Source organism: Pongo pygmaeus, chromosome 11, assembly GCF_028885625.2.
Source record: "Pongo pygmaeus isolate AG05252 chromosome 11, NHGRI_mPonPyg2-v2.0_pri, whole genome shotgun sequence".
Lineage (NCBI taxonomy): Eukaryota > Metazoa > Chordata > Mammalia > Primates > Hominidae > Pongo > Pongo pygmaeus.
This window is the reverse complement of record NC_072384.2, coordinates 110,529,459-110,548,151: the sequence shown is the minus strand read 5'-3', so window position 1 is coordinate 110,548,151 and position 18,693 is coordinate 110,529,459. Positions and strand designations below refer to the sequence as shown.

At 40.8% G+C, this 18,693-nt stretch overlaps 1 protein-coding gene across 1 annotated transcript in view; it reads left to right on the top strand.

The window, feature by feature from the left end:
- ACADL (acyl-CoA dehydrogenase long chain) overlaps positions 1 to 6,206 on the top strand; it is a 39,017-nt gene extending 32,811 nt beyond the window's left edge. The window contains 2 exon segments of the mRNA XM_054478697.1: positions 2,238 to 2,324; positions 6,070 to 6,206. Coding sequence (XP_054334672.1) covers positions 2,238 to 2,324; positions 6,070 to 6,163 — 181 coding nt within the window. The 3' untranslated portion in view covers positions 6,164 to 6,206.
- Positions 6,207 to 18,693: the final 12,487 nt, after the last annotated feature.

The following is an 18,693-nucleotide window of genomic DNA, read 5'->3' as shown; positions in this document are numbered from 1 at the left end:
TCCAAGTCTTTGCTATTGTGAATAATGCTGCAATAAACATACGTGTGCATGTGTCTTTATAGCAGCATGATTTATCGTCCTTTGGGTATATACCCAGTAATGGGATGGCTGGGTCAAATGGAATTTCTAGTTCTAGATCCCTGAGGAATCGCCACACTGACTTCCACAAGGGTTGAACTAGTTTACAGTCCCACCAACAGTGTAAAAGTGTTCCTATTTCTCCACATCCTCTCCAGCACCTGTTGTTTCCTGACTTTTTAATGATTGCCATTCTAACTGGTGTGAGATGGTATCTCATTGTGGTTTTGATTTGCATTTCTCTGATGGCCAGTGATGTTGAGCATTTTTTCATGTGTTTTTTGGCTGCATAAATGTCTTCTTTTGAGAAGTGTCTGTTCATGTCCTTCGCCCACTTTTTGATGGGGTTGTTGGTTTTTTTCTTGTAAATTTGTTGGAGTTCATTGTAGATTCTGGAAAACTCTCAATAAATTAGGTATTGATGGGATGTATCTCAAAATAATAAGAGCTATTTATGACAAACCCACAGCCAATATCATACTGAATGGGCAAAAACTGGAAGCATTCTCTTTGAAAACTGGCACAAGACAGGGATGCCCTCTCTCACCACTTCTATTCAACATAGTGTTGGAAGTTCTGGCCAGGGCAATTAGGCAGGAGAAGGAAATCAAGGGTATTCAAGTAGGAAAAGAGGAAGTCAAATTGTCCCTGTTTGCAGATGACATGATAGTATATCTAGAAAACCCCATTGTCTCAGCCCAAAATCTCCTTAAGCTGATAAGCAACTTCAGCAAAGTCTCAGGATACAAAATCAATGTGCAAAAATCACAAGCATTCTTATACATCAATAACAGACAAACAGAGAGCCAAATCATGAGTGAACTCCCATTCACAATTGCTTCAAAGAGAATAAAATACCTAGGAATCCAACTTACAAGGGATGTGAAGGACCTCTTCAAGGAGAACTACAAACCACTGCTCAAGGAAATAAAAGAGGATACAAACAAATGGAAGAACATTCCATGCTCATGGGTAGGAAGAATCAATATCATGAAAATGGCCATCCTTCCCAAGGTAATTTACAGATTCAATGCCATCCCCATCAAGTTACCAATGACTTTCTTCACAGAATTGGAAAAAACTACTTTAAAGTTCATATGGAACCAAAAAAGAGCCCGCATCGCCAAGTCAATCCTAAGCCAAAAGAACAAAGCTGGAGGCATCACACTACCTGACTTCAAACTATACTACAAGGCTACAGTAACCAAAACAGCATGGCACTGGTACCAAAACAGAGATATAGATCAATGGAACAGAACAGAGCCATCAGAAATAATGCCACATATCTACAACTATCTGATCTTTGACAAACCTGACAAAAACAAGAAATGGGGAAAGGATTCCCTATTTAATAAATGGTGCTGGGAAAACTGGCTAGCCATATGTAGAAAGCTGAAACTGGATCCCTTCCTTACACCTTATACAAAAATCAATTCAAGATGGATTAAAGACTTAAATGTTAGACCTAAAACCATAAAAACCCTAGAAGAAAACCTAGGCATTACCATTCAGGACATAGGCATGGGCAAGGACTTCATGTCTAAAACACCAAAAGCAATGGCAACAAAAGCCAAAATTGACAAATGGGATCTAATTAAACTCAAGAGCTTCTGCACAGCAAAGGAAACTACCATCAGAGTGAACAGGCAACCTACAAAATGGGAGAAAATTTTCGCAACCTACTCTTCTGACAAAAAATTGCTTTTTTATACTGAAATTCAGCATCTTGATCTTCAAGTAGAAAGTGACATCATTGGAGAAAAATGCATATTACAAGGGCAAAAAGAACTAGGTGGCTGAGTAATTTAGATCATATAGAGAATCCAAATAAATTAGAACATATTCAAGTCTTTACTGCATGTTTTTCTAGCCTGAAATAGCCAAAATCTAATCATCTGAGTTTTCTACCTTTTGTTTCTAGCCTAACAAAAACCTAGCAAGAAATATAATTGATGAAAAAAGTACTCTTATATGAAAATTATCTTGAAATTGATTTCATATGTAATTTTTATCCTCTTTGCTTAGCTAATATGCCATTCTAATCGCTTAATAAATGTGCACATTTAAACAATTGTAAATAATTAGTTTTCTGGTTTTGAAGCACCTCATGAAAATCCATTTCCAATATTTCTTTTCTGCCTTTTATTTTGGTCATTTAGGGCATCTGAGTTACAAAATAGTGTAGCCTATGACTGTGTACAGCTCCATGGAGGTTGGGGATACATGTGGGAGTACCCAATTGCAAAGTAAGTATAGTTTTCTGATACACTCTTCTTTATGATGTGAAGAAAAAGGAAAATTTCTTTACTTTGTACATCAAATGTAGAGGGAACGGAGGTGTGCAATCTTTTGAATTTTTCAGCTGAATACAGACAAAATGTATTCAAGCAAATGGAAACAGCTTTTTTTTTTTATCAACTCCCTACTAGGATTTTATTTTTCTTAAATAAAGTAAAGAGACCAATATACAAAAGCTTGATCCTTGGCTTTATTTGAATCCTTATGTAGAAGGACAAATAGTATTTTCAAAATTTTTTTAATTTTTTAATTTTATTTTGAGACAGTCTTGCTGTCACCCAGGTTGGAGTACAGTGGCATGATCTAGGTTCACTGCAACCTCCGCCTTCCAGGTTCAAATAATTCTTGTGCCTCAGTCTCCAGAGTAGCTGGAATTAACAGGTACATGCCACGACACCTGGCTAATTTTTTTGTATTTTTAGTAGAGGTGTGGTTTTGCCATGTTGGCCAGGCTGGTCTCAAACCCCTGGCCTCAAGTGATCTGCCTGCCTTGGCCTCCCAAAATTCTGGGATTACAGGCGTGAGCCACTACGTCCGGCCAAATACTACTTTTTTTTTTAAAACCAAAGGAAAAAAAAAAAAAGCAATACAGAAAAATTAACTGGCATATGAAAAGGATCTAAGTTGTCACATATCTTAGATATCTGATTGTTTGTTTTGTTCTAAAAAATAAATTTAAAATCTTTTTTCTAAATAGATTTATTTCCTTCAAATTGAAAGAAATCAAATATATCTTTTTATCATATATGAATATTCTTATCAGTTTGAAGCAGTACTAATTTGTAAATAGGCAGTGTCCCCATTCATATTTCTTCCTCAATCTCCAGAATTTCCTTTTCTCTTAACATAGTCTTTTGCCTCAGAAGTCTCCCCATAGCTTTTTTCCTCATCACCCTAGAAAATATATTTTTCTTATTATTTAGCAATGATTTTGGTTTAGAAAATTTTCCCAAGGAAATTTTTGATTTATACAGAAAAGTTCAATTTGTTCTGAATCTGAGAGTAAGAATGCTATAGGCTTCTAAAAATGTTTTACGACTGTTATCTTAATATAAAGTATCTAAAGGGAAAAATTATGAAACCCACATTCAAACTGGCAGCCTAATGATTTCAAATTTATCTTTTTGGTAAGTATAATTGGAAACATTTAATATGCTTATAGTCCTTAGAAAAAATATTTTACTAAAATTACATTAAGAGCAGAAGCTATGTGGTGGCTCAATGTTTGTGTGGTTTAGTTCACACTTAAGAAAGGCCTATTAGGTGGGGAAAAGGCAACCATCTAAATGGCTTAAGATTAGAGTGTGACATAAGCCTTGGTCTCTGTTTTCTCAGAGTCAACTCCTTCAAGTTGGTACCAAGCAAACGTTGTAGATTGATGGCTTATTTGAAATCTCTGGTTTCAGTTTCAGAGACTTACATTCCCTTGAAGAAACAACAATCACCTTTCTTGGCCAGTTTGTTAGTTCAAAGATTGTATCAATTTTTAAACTAGACTGCTATTTCTCTTTCCACATATCGCCTAATATCAAAAAAGCCACTTAGGCCAGGTGCAGTGGCTCACTCCTGTAATCCCAGCACTTTGGGAGGCCAAGGTGGGTGGATCACCTGAGGTCAAGAGTTCAAGACCAGCATGGGCAAAATGGCAAAACACCATTTCTACTAAAAATACAAAAAAATTAGCTAGGCGTGGTTGCAGGTGCCTGTAGTCCCAGCTACTCCGGAGGCACGAGAATCACTTGAACCCGGGAGGCAGAGGTTGCAGTGAGTCGAGATCGCGCCACTGCACTCCAGCCTGGGCGACAGAGTGAGACTGTCTCAAAAAAACAAACAACAACAACAGCAACAAAAAAAAGCCACGTAGACACATTGGCAATATGTGGATGTAATGTATAGACTTTGATTTGATTTAAAAAAAAAACCTTCTAATTGTGTTTCTTATATTCCCCCAAACTAAACTACATGTTTATATATATGTTGCTGAGGGTTGGTTTCATAGATAAGAGGTGCTTTCTCTGCTTTTTTATTTCTTTTTTTGTTTTTGTCTTCTTTAATAACTGGTCTTCAGTATGTGGGTTTAAGTCTTACTCATTAGGCTCGAGCCTGTGAGGACTGAGATTTAAGCCTTGCCATTTGAAGATTTCTCTGCCATGCTGGGAAGAGCTGCCTTAGATGTAGAACTTCATTGCAGTGTGGTTAAACATTTCTGCTGCTGCCTTTCACTGTTAATTTTAGTTGATGACTAAATTTAATTAGTAACATATAAAAGGTCTACTAATCTCTGCTTTATCTACTCCATTGGAACTTCTTTAATGTGAAAAGAAGCCTAGCCCATTTAAAAATATATATATATCTAAACACATTGGGACTGCTGAAGTAGGCTTACAGTAGGTAAGTCCTCAAAATGCAGGTGCTAGATTTTGTAGAGAATAGCAAAATCTGTTCAGAAAAAAATATTTGAAAACATAAATATCTCAAGCTTTTAAAGCTTTCAGCAGAAAGTTCTGAGATTCTAAATTTCCTTGTTAAAACAGTAAATCATATCAGTAAATATTTACTGAGTGTCCATTTCTTTGTAAGGAACCCTGATGAATATAGAGAAGAATAAGTCCAAAAATGGTATGTTCCTAGAGAGCTGGCACATTTAATTTGTCTTAAAAATCAAATTTAAGCAAAACAAAACACCAAGATTATACTTCAGAAAAAAAAAAAAAAGAAAAGCCTTTGAGTGTGTCTACCAGGAAAGTCCAAAGTTCAATAACTAGCTCTAAGTGCTTTGGCCAATGAAAGTGTTACAATATACAAAAAAGATATTTGAAAAAGAGGCAGAATACCTACATCCTCATTCCAGTCTGCCAATGATGTGTTGTTAGTGACCATTAAATAGCAACCATTAATTAGGAAATATATTAACTTCTCTCTACTTTAGTTCCTTTACCAGGAAAACAGTATTAACATTTATCCCTCCTCAATCCCAGAGCTGAGAGGATAAAATGAGATGAGAAAAGATAAAAACAACTGTACAGTGGCATGGTTGTTATCATGACTATCAAAAGTGAACTTATGATATTTGGGTTTTTTTTTCTTTGGTGTGGGTATGGCAATGGACTCAGCCACTTAGTATTTTAACTCCACACATCGCTGAAATGACTATTAACCATTTCCAAAAAACAAGTTACTTGTTGACTTTCTGGGAAATAATATTTGCTAAAGCATTAGTTTATATTCCTGATAGTGACAGTGCTTGTGGGAATGCTAGAAAATATGTATCTTTTTTCTTTTGTTTTCTATAAAACCAGTGGATTTCAACTTTTTACGAAACATTAAAGATAAAAAGAAACTAAGACATCCTGTGCATTTCCTAATCTAAAACAGACTTTTTAAGAGTGTTATCATATGTGCTGAATTTTACAAAATTAAATCAGATGAAACATACTTATTATTTTTATTTTGAATTTGTAATCTCTTTAATCAAATTAATACAAAGCTATACAGATTATTAACATCTTAATAGTTTTTTTACTATTATTCCAATTTAGGATGAATGCCATATTGAAACAATAAGTAATTTATGAAGGACTTTTATTGTTTGTACTTCATTAAATGAATAGTTTAAGAGTTACCTGGTAAGACAAAATTTACAGTTTCTAATATATTTTATTTATTCATTCAATCATCTTCTGATTTATCCAGAGCTTATGTGGATGCCAGAGTTCAGCCAATCTATGGTGGTACAAATGAAATAATGAAGGAGCTGATTGCAAGAGAGATTGTCTTTGACAAGTAGACATCTGCCCACATCCTGGAATCCTATTACAGCTAATCTGGTTTTAAATCTGCTCAAGATAAAATGTAACTTGGAAAGCGAGGAAACACTAAACATGTTTTTACCTGCTCTCTCTATAGAGAAGGAAATAAAATATAAATATAAGATTAACATAGTGGAAGGACAAATCTTTGAAGCCAAAATTCTAGTTTTCCAATATAAGGTTTAACTTACAGTTTTTTATGTAGCCAAAGGTAAAAGGTTTTCTGAATCTAGATGCCTAGGTGTTTCATTTATCTCTAAAATTCTAAAAAGCATAAATTGTTCAAATCTTCAAACCAAGGCAGAAATAATTTTATGTCATTATAGTATAAAAACATTAATAAGATAGCACATTGACTTTTAAAGGGAAAAGTAAATATAACTTAGAATGTAAACTCATTTCGGCTACCATTTGCTTCAAATTCCCTAGAACAGTGGTTTTTACCACTGTACTCCAACCCCCTGTTTTTATTTTTATTTTTTTATTTATTTTTTTTTTTAGGAGCACATACTGAATGGTTTTATTTATGTAAAATGTAGAATAAGCAAATCACCAGAGACAGAAAGTGGATTAGTTTGTCTAGAGCTGGGGGTGTGTATTGGAAATTATAGGGCTTATGAATAAATCATGCAGTGTTTCTTTTTGAGGTGAAAAGATATTCTTTTTTTTTCCCCCAAATTTTTTTTTCTTTTTATTATTATTATTATTATTATTATTATTATTATACTTTAGGCTCTATGGTACATGTGCACAATGTGCAGGTAAGTTACGTATGTACACATGTGCCATGCTGGTGCGCTGCACCCACCAACTCGTCATCTAGCATTAGGTATATCTCCCAATGCTATCCCTCCCCCCTTCCCCCACCCCACAACAGTCCCCGAAGTGTGATGTTCCCCTTCCTGTGTCCATGTGTTCTCATTGTTCAATTCCCACCTATGAGTGAGAATATGCGGTGTTTGGTTTTTTGTTCTTGCGATAGTTTACTGAGAATGATGATTTCCAATTTCATCCATGTCCCTACAAAGGACGTGAACTCATCATTTTTTATGGCTGCATAGTATTCCATGGTGTATATGTGCCACATTTTCTTAATCCAGTCTATCATTGTTGGACATTTGGGTTGGTTCCAAGTCTTTGCTATTGTGAATAATGCCGCAATAAACATACGTGTGCATGTGTCTTTATAGCAGCATGATTTATAGTCCTTTGGGTATATACCCAGTAATGGGATGGCTGGGTCAAATGGAATTTCTAGTTCTAGATCCTTGAGGAATCGCCACACTGACTTCCACAAGGGTTGAACTAGTTTACAGTCCCACCAACAGTGTAAAAGTGTTCCTATTTCTCCACATCCTCTCCAGCACCTGTTGTTTCCTGACTTTTTAATGATTGCCATTCTAACTGGTGTGAGATGGTATCTCATTGTGGTTTTGATTTGCATTTCTCTGATGGCCAGTGATGGTGAGCATTTTTTCATGTGTCTTTTGGCTGCATAAATGTCTTCTTTTGAGAAGTGTCTGTTCATGTCCTTTGCCCACTTTTTGATGGGGTTGTTTGTTTTTTTCTTGTAAATTTGTTGGAGTTCATTGTAGATTCTGGATATTAGCCCTTTATCAGATGAGTAGGTTGTGAAAATTTTCTCCCATTTTGTAGGTTGCCTGTTCACTCTGATGGTAGTTTCCTTTGCTGTGCAGAAGCTCTTTAGTTTAATGAGATCCCATTTGTCAATTTTGGCTTTTGTTGCCATTGCTTTTGGTGTTTTAGACATGAAGTCCTTGCCCATGCCTATGTCCTGAATGGTATTGCCTAGGTTTTCTTCTAGGGTTTTTATGGTTTTAGGTCTAACATTTAAGTCTTTAATCCATCTTGAATTGATTTTTGTATAAGGTGTAAGGAAGGGATCCAGTTTCAGCTTTCTACATATGGCTAGCCAGTTTTCCCAGCACCATTTATTAAATAGGGAATCCTTTCCTCATTTCTTGTTTTTCTCAGGTTTATCAAAGATCAGATAGTTGTAGATATGTGGCATTATTTCTGACGGCTCTGTTCTGTTCCATTGATCTATATCTCTGTTTTGGTACCAGTACCATGCTGTTTTGGTTACTGTAGCCTTGTAGTATAGTTTGAAGTCAGGTAGCGTGATGCCTCCAGCTTTGTTCTTTTGGCTTAGGATTGACTTGGTGATGCGGGCTCTTTTTTGGTTCCATATGAACTTTAAAGTAGTTTTTTCCAATTCTGTGAAGAAAGTCATTGGTAACTTGATGGGGATGGCATTGAATCTGTAAATTACCTTGGGAAGGATGGCCATTTTCATGATATTGATTCTTCCTACCCATGAGCATGGAATGTTCTTCCATTTGTTTGTATCCTCTTTTATTTCCTTGAGCAGTGGTTTGTAGTTCTCCTTGAAGAGGTCCTTCACATCCCTTGTAAGTTGGATTCCTAGGTATTTTATTCTCTTTGAAGCAATTGTGAATGGGAGTTCACTCATGATTTGGCTCTCTGTTTGTCTGTTATTGATGTATAAGAATGCTTGTGATTTTTGTACATTGATTTTGTATCCTGAGACTTTGCTGAAGTTGCTTATCAGCTTAAGGAGATTTTGGGCTGAGACAATGGGGTTTTCTAGATATACTATCATGTCATCTGCAAACAGGGACAATTTGACTTCCTCTTTTCCTAATTGAATACCCTTGATTTCCTTCTCTTGCCTAATTGCCCTGGCCAGAACTTCCAACACTATGTTGAATAGAAGTGGTGAGAGAGGGCATCCCTGTCTTGTGCCAGTTTTCAAAGGGAATGCTTCCAGTTTTTGCCCATTCAGTATGATATTGGCTGTGGGTTTGTCATAAATACTCTTATTATTTTGAGATACGACCCATCAATACCTAATTTATTGAGAGTTTTTAGCATGAAGGGTTGTTGAATTTTGTCAAAGGCCTTTTCTGCATCTATTGAGATAATCATGTGGTGTTTGACTTTGGTTCTGTTTATATGCTGGATTACATTTATTGGTTTGCGTATATTGAACCAGCCTTGCATCCCAGGGATGAAGCCCACTTGATCATGGTGGATAAGCTTTTTGATGTGCTGCTGGATTCTGTTTGCCAGTATTTTATTGAGGATTTTTGCATCAATGTTCATCAAGGATATTGGTCTAAAATTCTCTTTTTTTGTTGTGTCTCTGCCAGGCTTTGGTATCAGGATGATGCTGGCCTCATAAAATGAGTTAGGGAGGATTCCCTCTTTTTCTATTGATTGGAATAGTTTCAGAAGGAATGGTACCAGCTCCTCCTTGTACCTCTGGTAGAATTCGGCTGTGAACCCATCTGGTCCTGGACTTTTTTTGGTTGGTAAGCTATTGATTATTGCCACAATTTCAGCTCCTGTTATTGGTCTATTCAGAGATTCAACTTCTTCCTGGTTTAGTCTTGGGAGGGTGTATGTGTTGAGGAATTTATCCATTTCTTCTAGATTTTCTAGTTTATTTGCGTAGAGGTGTTTGTAATATTCTCTGATGGTAGTTTGTATTTCTGTGGGATCGGTGGTGATATCCCCTTTATCATTTTTTATTGCATCTATTTGATTCTTCTCTCTTTTTTTCTTTATTAATCTTGCTAGCAGTCTATCAATTTTGTTGATCCTTTCAAAAAACCAGCTCCTGGATTCATTGATTTTTTTTTTTTTTTTAACAACGGAAACAATGTATTTGAGAATGTATGTTCCAAAAATTACTAGATTTTACAAAATCATGTGTTAAGTCACAAAGTTTAGACTGTGTATGTGTTATACATACATACATATGTATATACATATAACATATGGATATGTAAAAATTGTATTGTAACATATAATCTGAGGTATATATATCTGTTATATATAAGTAACATATGTATAACCTATATATATGAATTTCAAGTATAACATAAGTATACTATAATGAATACAAGTAACATATACAAACATATATATAACCTATATTATATTAAATATATTATATATATGGTGTTTTTTTTTTTTAATTTATGAAGTATTTATTGATGATTCTTGGCTGTTTCTCAGAGAGGGGGATGTGGCAGGGTCATAGGATAATAGTGGAGAGAAGGTCAGGAGATAAACACATGAACAAAGGTCTCTGGTTTTCCTAGGCAGAGGTCCCTGCAGCCTTCTGCAGTGTTTGTGCCCCTGGGTACTTGAGATTAGGGAGTGGTGATGACTCTTAAAGAGCATGCTGCCTTCAAGCATCTGTTTAACAAAGCACATCTTGCACCGCCCTTAATCCATTTAACCCTGAGTTGACACAGCACATGTTTCAGAGAGCATGGGGCTGGGGGAAAGGCCATAGATCAACAGCATCCCAAGGCAGAAGAATTTCTCCTAGTCAGAACAAAATGGATTCTCCTATGCCCACCTCTTTCTACACAGACACAGCAACAATCTGATCTCTCCTTCCTTTCCCCACACTTCCCCCCCCTTCCTTTCAACAAAACCGCCATCGTCCTCATGGCCCGCTCCCGATGGTCGCTGTCTCTTCGGAGCTGTTGGGTACACCTCCCAGACAGGGCCGCCGGGCAGAGGCGCTCCTCACCTCCCAGACAGGGCGGCCGGGCAGAGGCGCTCCTCGCTTCCCAGACGGGGCCGCCCGGGCAGAGGTGCTCCTCGCTTCCCAGATGGGGCCGCCCGGGCAGAGGCGCTCCTCACTTCCCAGATGGGGCTGCCCAGGCAGAGGCGCTCCTCACTTCCTCCCAGACCGGGTGGCAGCCGGGCAGAGGTGCTCCTCACCTCCCAGACGGGGCGGCCGGGCAGAGGCACTCCTCACTTCCCAGACGGGGCGGCCGAGCAGAGGCGCTCCTCACTTCCCAGAGGGGGCGGCCGGGCAGAGGCGCTCCTCACTTCCCAGACCGGGCGGCCGGGCAGAGGCGCTCCTCACTTCCCAGACGGGGCGGCCGGGCAGAGACGCTCCTCACTTCCCATATGGGGTGGCGGCCGGGCAGAGGCGCTCCTCACCTCCCAGAGGGGGCGGCCGGGCAGAGGCGCTCCTCACTTCCCAGACTGGGCGGCTGGGCAGAGGTGCTCCTCACTTCCCAGACTGGGCGGCCGGGCAGAGGTGCTCCTCACCTCCTAGACGGGGTGGCCAGGCAGAGGTGCTCCTCACTTCCCAGATGGTGTGGCGGCTGGGCAGAGGCGCTCCTCCCTTCCCAGATGGGGCAGCCAGGCAGAGGCGCTCCTCACTTCCTCCCAGACGGGGTGGCGGCCAGGCAGAGGCGCTCCTCACCTCCCAGATGGGGTGGCCGGGCAGAGGTGCTCCTCATCTCCCAGATGGGGCAGCCGGGCATAGGTGCTCCTCACTTCCTCCCAGACGGGGTGGCAGCCGGGCAGAGGCACTCCTCACCTCCCAGACGGGGCGGCCGGGCACAGGCGCTCCTCACTTCCCATACGGGGTGGCGGCCGGGCAGAGGCGCTCCTCACTTCCCAGATGGGGTGGCCAGGCAGAGGCACTCCTCACCTCCCAGACGGGGCGGCCGGGCAGAGGCGCTCCTCACTTCCCATACGGGGTGGCAGCCGGGCAGAGGCGCTCCTCACTTCCCAGATGGGGCAGCCGGGCAGAGGCGCTCCTCACTTCCTCCCAGACGGGGTGGCGGCCGGGCAGAGGCGCTCCTCACCTCCCAGACGGGGTGGCCGGGCAGAGGTGCTCCTCACTTCCTCCCAGACGGGGTGGTGGCCGGGCAGAGGCGCTCCTCACCTCCCAGACGGGGTGGCCGGGCAGAGGCACTCCTCCCTTCCCAGACGGAGTGGCCAGGCAGAGGCGCTCCTCACCTCCCAGAGTGGGTGGCCAGGCAGAGGCGCTCCTCACTTCCCAGAGTGGGCGGCCGGGCAGAGGCGCTCCTCACTTCCCATAGGGGGTGGCAGCCGGGTAGAGGCGCTCCTCACTTTCCAGATGGGGCAGCTGGGCAGAGGTGCTCCTCACTTCCTCCCAGACAGGGTGGCGGCCAGGCAGAGGCGCTCCTCACCTCCCAGATGGGGCGGCCGGGCAGAGGCACTCCTTACCTCCCAGACGGGGCAGCTGGGCAGAGGCGCTCCTCACCTCCCAGAAGGGGCGACTGGGCAGAGGCGCTCCTCACTTCCCATATGGGGTGGCAGCCAGGCAGAGGCGCTCCTCACTTCCCAGACGGGGTGGCGGCCAGGCAGAGGTGCTCCTCACTTCCCAGATGGGGCAACCGGGCAGAGGTGCTCCTCACTTCCTCCCAGACGGGGTGGCGGCCAGGCAGAGGCGCTCCTCACCTCCCAGACGAGGCGGCCGGGCAGAGGTGCTCCTCATCTCCCAGACGGGGCAGCCGGGCAGAGGCGCTCCTCACTTCCTCCCAGACGGGGTGGCAGCCAGGCAGAGGCGCTCCTCACATCCCAGAGGATGGGCGGCCGGGCAGAGGCGCTCCTCACTTCCCAGATAGGGCGGCCGGGCAGAGGGGCTCCTCACATCCCAGACGATGGGCGGCCAGGCAGAGATGCTCCTCACTTCCTAGACGGGGTGGCGGCGGGGCAGAGGCTGTAATCTTAGCATTTTAAGAGGCCAAGGCAGGAGGCTGGTAGGTGGAGGTTGCAGCGAGCCGAGATCACACCACTGCACTCCAGCCTGAGCACCACTGAGCATTGAGTTAGCGAGACTCCGTCTGCAATCCCAGCACCTCGGGAGGCCGAGGCAGGCAGATCACTCGAGGCCAGGAGCTGGAGACCAGCCCGGTCAACACGGTGAAACCCCGTCTCCACCAAAAATACAAAAACCATTCAGGCGTGGCGGCGCGCGCCTGCAATCCCAGGCACTCGGCAGGCCGAGGCAGGAGAGTCACAGGAGCCCGAGGCAGGGAGGTTGCAGCGAGCCGAGATCATGGCAGTACAGTCCAGCTTCGATAACAGCGGGAGACCGAAAAAAGAAGGAGAGGGAGACCGAAGAAAGGAGAGGGAGAGGGAGAGGGAGAGGGAGAGGGAGAGCTCATTGATTTTTTGAAGGGTTTTTTGTGTCTCTATTTCCTTCAGTTCTGCTCTGATTTTAGTTATTTCTTGCCTTCTGCTAGCTTTTGAATGTGTTTGCTCTTGCTTTTCTAGTTCTTTTAATTGTGATGTTAGGGCGTCAATTTTGGATCTTTCCTGCTTTCTCTTGTGGGCATTTAGTGCTATAAATTTCCCTCTACACACTGCTTTGAATGCATCCCAGAGATTCTGGTATGTTGTGTCTTGGTTCTCGTTGGTTTCAAAGAACATCTTTATTTCTGCCTTCATTTCGTTATGTACCCAGTAGTCATTCAGGAGCAGGTTGTTCAGTTTCCACGTAGTTGAGCGGTTCTGAGTGAGATTCTTAATCCTGAGTTCTAGCTTGATTGCACTGTGATCTGAGAGATAGTTTGTTATAATTTCTGTTCTTTTACATTTATTGAGGAGAGCTTTACTTCCAAGTATATGGTCAATTTTGGAATAGGTGTGGTGTGGTGCTGAAAAAAATGTATATTCTGTTGATTTGGGGTGGAGAGTTCTGTAGATGTCTATTAGGTCTGCTTGGTGCAGAGCTGAGTTCAATTCCTGGGTATCCTTGTTGATTTTCTGTTTTGTTGATCTGTCTAATGTTGACAGTGGGGTGTTAAATTCTCCCATTATTAATGTGTGGGAGTCTAAGTCTCTTTGTAGGTCACTCAGGACTTGCTTTATGAATCTGGGTGCTCCTGTATTGGGTGCATATATATTTAGGATAGTTAGCTCTTCTTGTTGAATTAATCCCTTTACCATTATGTAATGGCCTTCTTTGTCTCTTTTGATCTTTGTTGGTTTAAAGTCTGTTTTATCAGAGACTAGGATTGCAACCCCTGCCTTTTTTTGTTTTAACCCCCTGTTTTTAAGCAATGGAACTCTTTCTTCAAACAAAAGCTTATGCAGAACATCTCTGTGAAACGCTGCTGAGCGAGAACTGCTTTCATTGAAGCTGGAAGCCATCATACCTCACTGCCTTGAAATCCCTAGGACTCAGCTAAGTATTTGCCTAACCCTGACCAGGGAATGCCTTGGTTCTGTCAATTGCTGACACCTGAGAACACAGAATAATCCATCATTCTTTAATTTCAAGATATTGGTACATTTTATAGGTATCAAAGCAATGGCTTTTCTTTTGCAACAGTTAATGTATGTATTAACTTAATGATTACTTTATGTCTTCTATAAACCAGGCTGTTAATACAATGATGACAAAAAAAACTGGCAAGATCACTAAAAAATAAGTGAATAAACAAATAAGTAGTAAAATAAGGTAAGAAGTAAATATGTAAAAGAGATAATTTCAAGCATAAGTGCAATGTAAATAATAAAGTAAGCATTTAAAATTCAAAAGTGAGGAAATGACATTTGATTTGAGACTTAAAAGTAATTACAAAAAATAAACCATTAATTTAAAGTAGTTTTAACATGGAAATAGATGTATTCTTACTCAACTTAGAACACAAACATTTTATTTGGTATTGTTGATATTAAACATTGTTTTTTAATGCAACCATTACAACTGGAGAGAGGAGAGGGAAGAAAAAATATTTTGATACCATTCTTTTTAAAAATTTTTTAATTGTACTTTATTTTTTAAGATGGAGTCTCGCTCTGTCATCCAGGCTGGAATGCAATGGCGTGATCTCTGCTCACAGCAACCTCCGCCTCCCAGGTTCAAGCGATTCTCCTGTCTCAGCCTCCTGAGTAGCTGGGATTACAGGCATGCACCACCACACCCAGCTAATTTTTGTATTTTTAGTAGAGATGGGGTTTCACCAGGTTGGTCAGGCTGGTCTCGAACTCTTGGCCTCGTGTTCTGCCCACCTCGGCTTCCCAAAGTGCTGTGATTACAGGTGTGAGCCACTGCACCCGGCCTTTTTATTGTACTTTAAGCTGTGGCATATATGTGCAGAACATGCAGGTTTGTTACACAGGTATACACATGCCATGGTGGTTTGCTGCACCCATCAACCCGTCATCTACATTGGGTATTTCTCCTAATGCTATCCCTCCCCTACCCCCCTACCATCCACAGGCCCTGGTGTGTGATGTTCCCATCCCTGTATCCATGTATTCTCATTTTTCAACTCCCACTTATGAATGAGAACATGCGGTGTTTGGTTTTCTGTTCCTGTGTTAGTTTGCTGAGAATGATGGTTTCCAGCTTCATCCATATCCCTACAAAGGACATAAACGCATCCTTTTTATGGCTGCTAGTATTCCATGGTGTATATGTGCCACATTTTCTTTATCCAGTCAATCATTGATGGGCATTTGTGTTGGTTCCAAGTCTTTGCTATTGTGAACAGTGCTGCAATAATACATGTGCATGTGTCTTTATAGTAGAGTGATTTATAATCCTTTGGGTATATACCCAGTAATGAGATTGCTGGGTCAAATGGTATTTCTGGTTCTAGATCCTTGAGGAATCGCCACACTGTCTTCCACAATGGTTGAACTAACTTACACCCCCACCAACAGTGTAAAAGCGTTCGTATTTCTCAACATCTTCTCCATCATCTGTTGTTTTCTGACTTTTTAATGATTGGCATTCTAACTGGAGTGAGATGGTATCTTATTGTGGTTTAGATTTGCATTTCTCTAATGACCAGTGATGATGAGCTTTTTCTCATATGTTTGTTGGCCACATAAATGTCTTCTTTTGAGAAGTATCTGTTCATCTCCTTCACCCACTTTTTGTTGGAGTTGTTTGTTTTTTTCTTCTAAATTTGTTTAAGTTCCTTGTATACTCTGGATATTAGCCCTTTGTCAGACGGATAGATTGCAAAAATATTCTCCCATTCTGTTGGTTGCCTGTTCACTCTGATGATAGTTTCTTTTGATATGCAGAAGCTCTTTAGGTTAATTAGATCCCATTTGTCAATTTTGGCTTTGTTGCAGTTGCTTTTGGTGTTTTAGTCATGAAGTCTTGGCCCATGCCTATGTCCTGAATGGTATTGCCTAGGTTTTCTTCTAGGGTTTTTATGGTTTTTAGATCTTACATTTACATCTTTAATCCATCTTGAGTTAATTTTTGTCTAAGGTATAAGAAAGGGGTGCAGTTTCAATTTTCTGCATATGGCTAGCCAGTTTTCCCGACACTATTTATTAAATCATTTCCCCATTGCTTGTTTTTGTCAGGTTTGTCAAAGATCAGATGGTTGTAGATGTGTGGCGTAATTTCTGTTGTGTTCCATTGGTCTATGTATCTGTTTTGGTACCAGTACCATGCTGTTTTGGTTACTGTAGCCTTGTAGTATACTTTGAAGTCAGGTAGCATGATGCCTCTAGCTTTGTTCTTTTAGCTTAAGATTTAATTGACTATATTGTCTCTTTTGTGGTTCCATATGAAATTTAAAGTATTTTTTTCTAATTCTGTGAGAAAGTCAATGGTAGCTTGATGGGGATAGCATTGAATCTATAAATTACTTTGGGCATTATGGCCATTTTCACAATATTGATTCTTCCTATCCATGAGCATGGAATGTTTTTCCATTTGTTTGTGTCCTTTCTGATTTCCTTGAGCAGCAGTTTATAGTTTTCCTTGAAGAGGTCTTTCACATCCCTTGTGAGTTGGACTCCTAGGTATTTTATTCTCTTTGTAGCAATTGTGAACAGGAGTTCATTCATGATTTGGCTGTTTGTCTATTATTGGTGTTTAAGAATGCTTGTAGTTTTTGCACATTGATTTTGTATCCTCAGACTTTGCTGAAGTTACTTATCAGCTTAAGGAGATTTTTGGCTGAGATGATGGGGTTTTCTAAATACACAACCATGTCATCTGCAAACAGAGACAATTTGACTTCCTCTCTTCCTATTTGAATACCTTTATTTCTTTCTCTTGCCTGACTGCCCGGGCCAGAACTTCCAATACTATGTGGAATAGGAGTGGTGAGAGAGGGCATCCTTATCTTGTGCCAGTTTTCAAAGGGAGTGCTTCCAGTTTTTGCCCATTCAGTATGATATTGGCTGTGGGCTTGTCATAAATAGTTCTTATTATTTTGAGATACATTCCATCAATACGTAGTTTATTGAGAGTTTTTACCATGAAGGGGTGTTGATTTTTATTGGAGGCCTTTTCTGCATCTATTGAGATAAGCTTGTGGTTTTTGTCATTGGTTCTGTTTATGTGATGGATTAAGTTTATTCATTTGTGTATGTTGAACCAGCCTTGCATTCCAGGGATGAAGCCAACTTGATCATGTTGGATAAGCTTTTCGATGTACTGCTGGATATGCTTTGCCAGGATTTTATTGAGGATTTTTGCATTGATGTTCACCAGGGATATTGGCCTGAATTTTTATTTTTATTTTTTGTTGTGTCTCTGCCAGGTTTTGGTATCAGGATGATGCTGGCCTCATGAAATGAGTTAGAGAGGAATTCCCTCTTTTTTTATTGTTTGGAATAGTTTCAGAAGGAATGGTACCAGCTCCTCTTTGTACCTCCAACAGAAGATGGCTGTGAATCTGTCTGGTCCTGGGCTTTTTTTGGTTGGTAGGCTATTAATTCCTGCCTCAATTTCAGAGCCTGTTATTGGTCTGTTCAGGGATTGGACCTCTTCCTTGTTTAGTCTTGGGAGGGTGTATTTGTCCAGGAATTTATACATTTCTTCCAGATTTTCTAGTTTATTTGCGTAGAGGTGTTTATAGTATTCTCTGGTCGTAGTTTGTATTTTTGTGGGATCAGTGGTGATATCCACTTTATCAGTTTTTTATTGTGTCTATTTGATTCTTCTCTCATTTCTTCTTTATTAGTCTGGCTATCAGTCTATCTATTTTGTTAATGTTTTCAAAAAACCAGCCTCTGGATTCATTGGTTTTTTGAAGGCTTTTTCATGTTTCTAACTCCTTCAGTTCTGCTCTGATCTTAGATATTTCTTCTCTTCTGCTAGCTTTTGAATTTGTTTGCTCTTGCTGTTCTAGTTATTATAATTGTGATGTTAGGGTGCTGATTTTAGATCTTTCCTGCTTTCTCCTGTGGGCATTTTAGTGCTATTAATTTCCCTCTAAATACTGCTTTAGCTGAGTCCCAGAGATTCTGGTACATTGTCTCTTTGTTCTCATTCATTTCAAAGAACTTCTTGATTTCTGCCTTAATTTCATTATTTAGCCAGTAGTCATTCAGGAGCAGGTGGTGTTCAGTTTCCATGTAGTTGTGCAGTTCTGAATGAGTTTCTTAATCCTAAGTTCTAATTTGATTGTACTGTGGTCTGACAGACTGTTTGTTGTGGTTTCCGTTCTTTTGCGTTTGCTGAGGAGTGTTTTACTTCCAATTATGTGGTCAATTTTAGAATAAGTGCAATGTGGTGCTGAGAAGAATGTATATTCTGTTGATTTGGGGTGGAGAGTTCTGTAGATGTCTACTAGGCTCACTTGGTCCAGAGCTGAGTTCAAATCCTGAATATCTTCTTAATTTTCTGTCTCATTGATCTAATATTGACAGTGGGGTATTAAAGTCTCCCACTATTATTGTGTGGGAGTCTAAT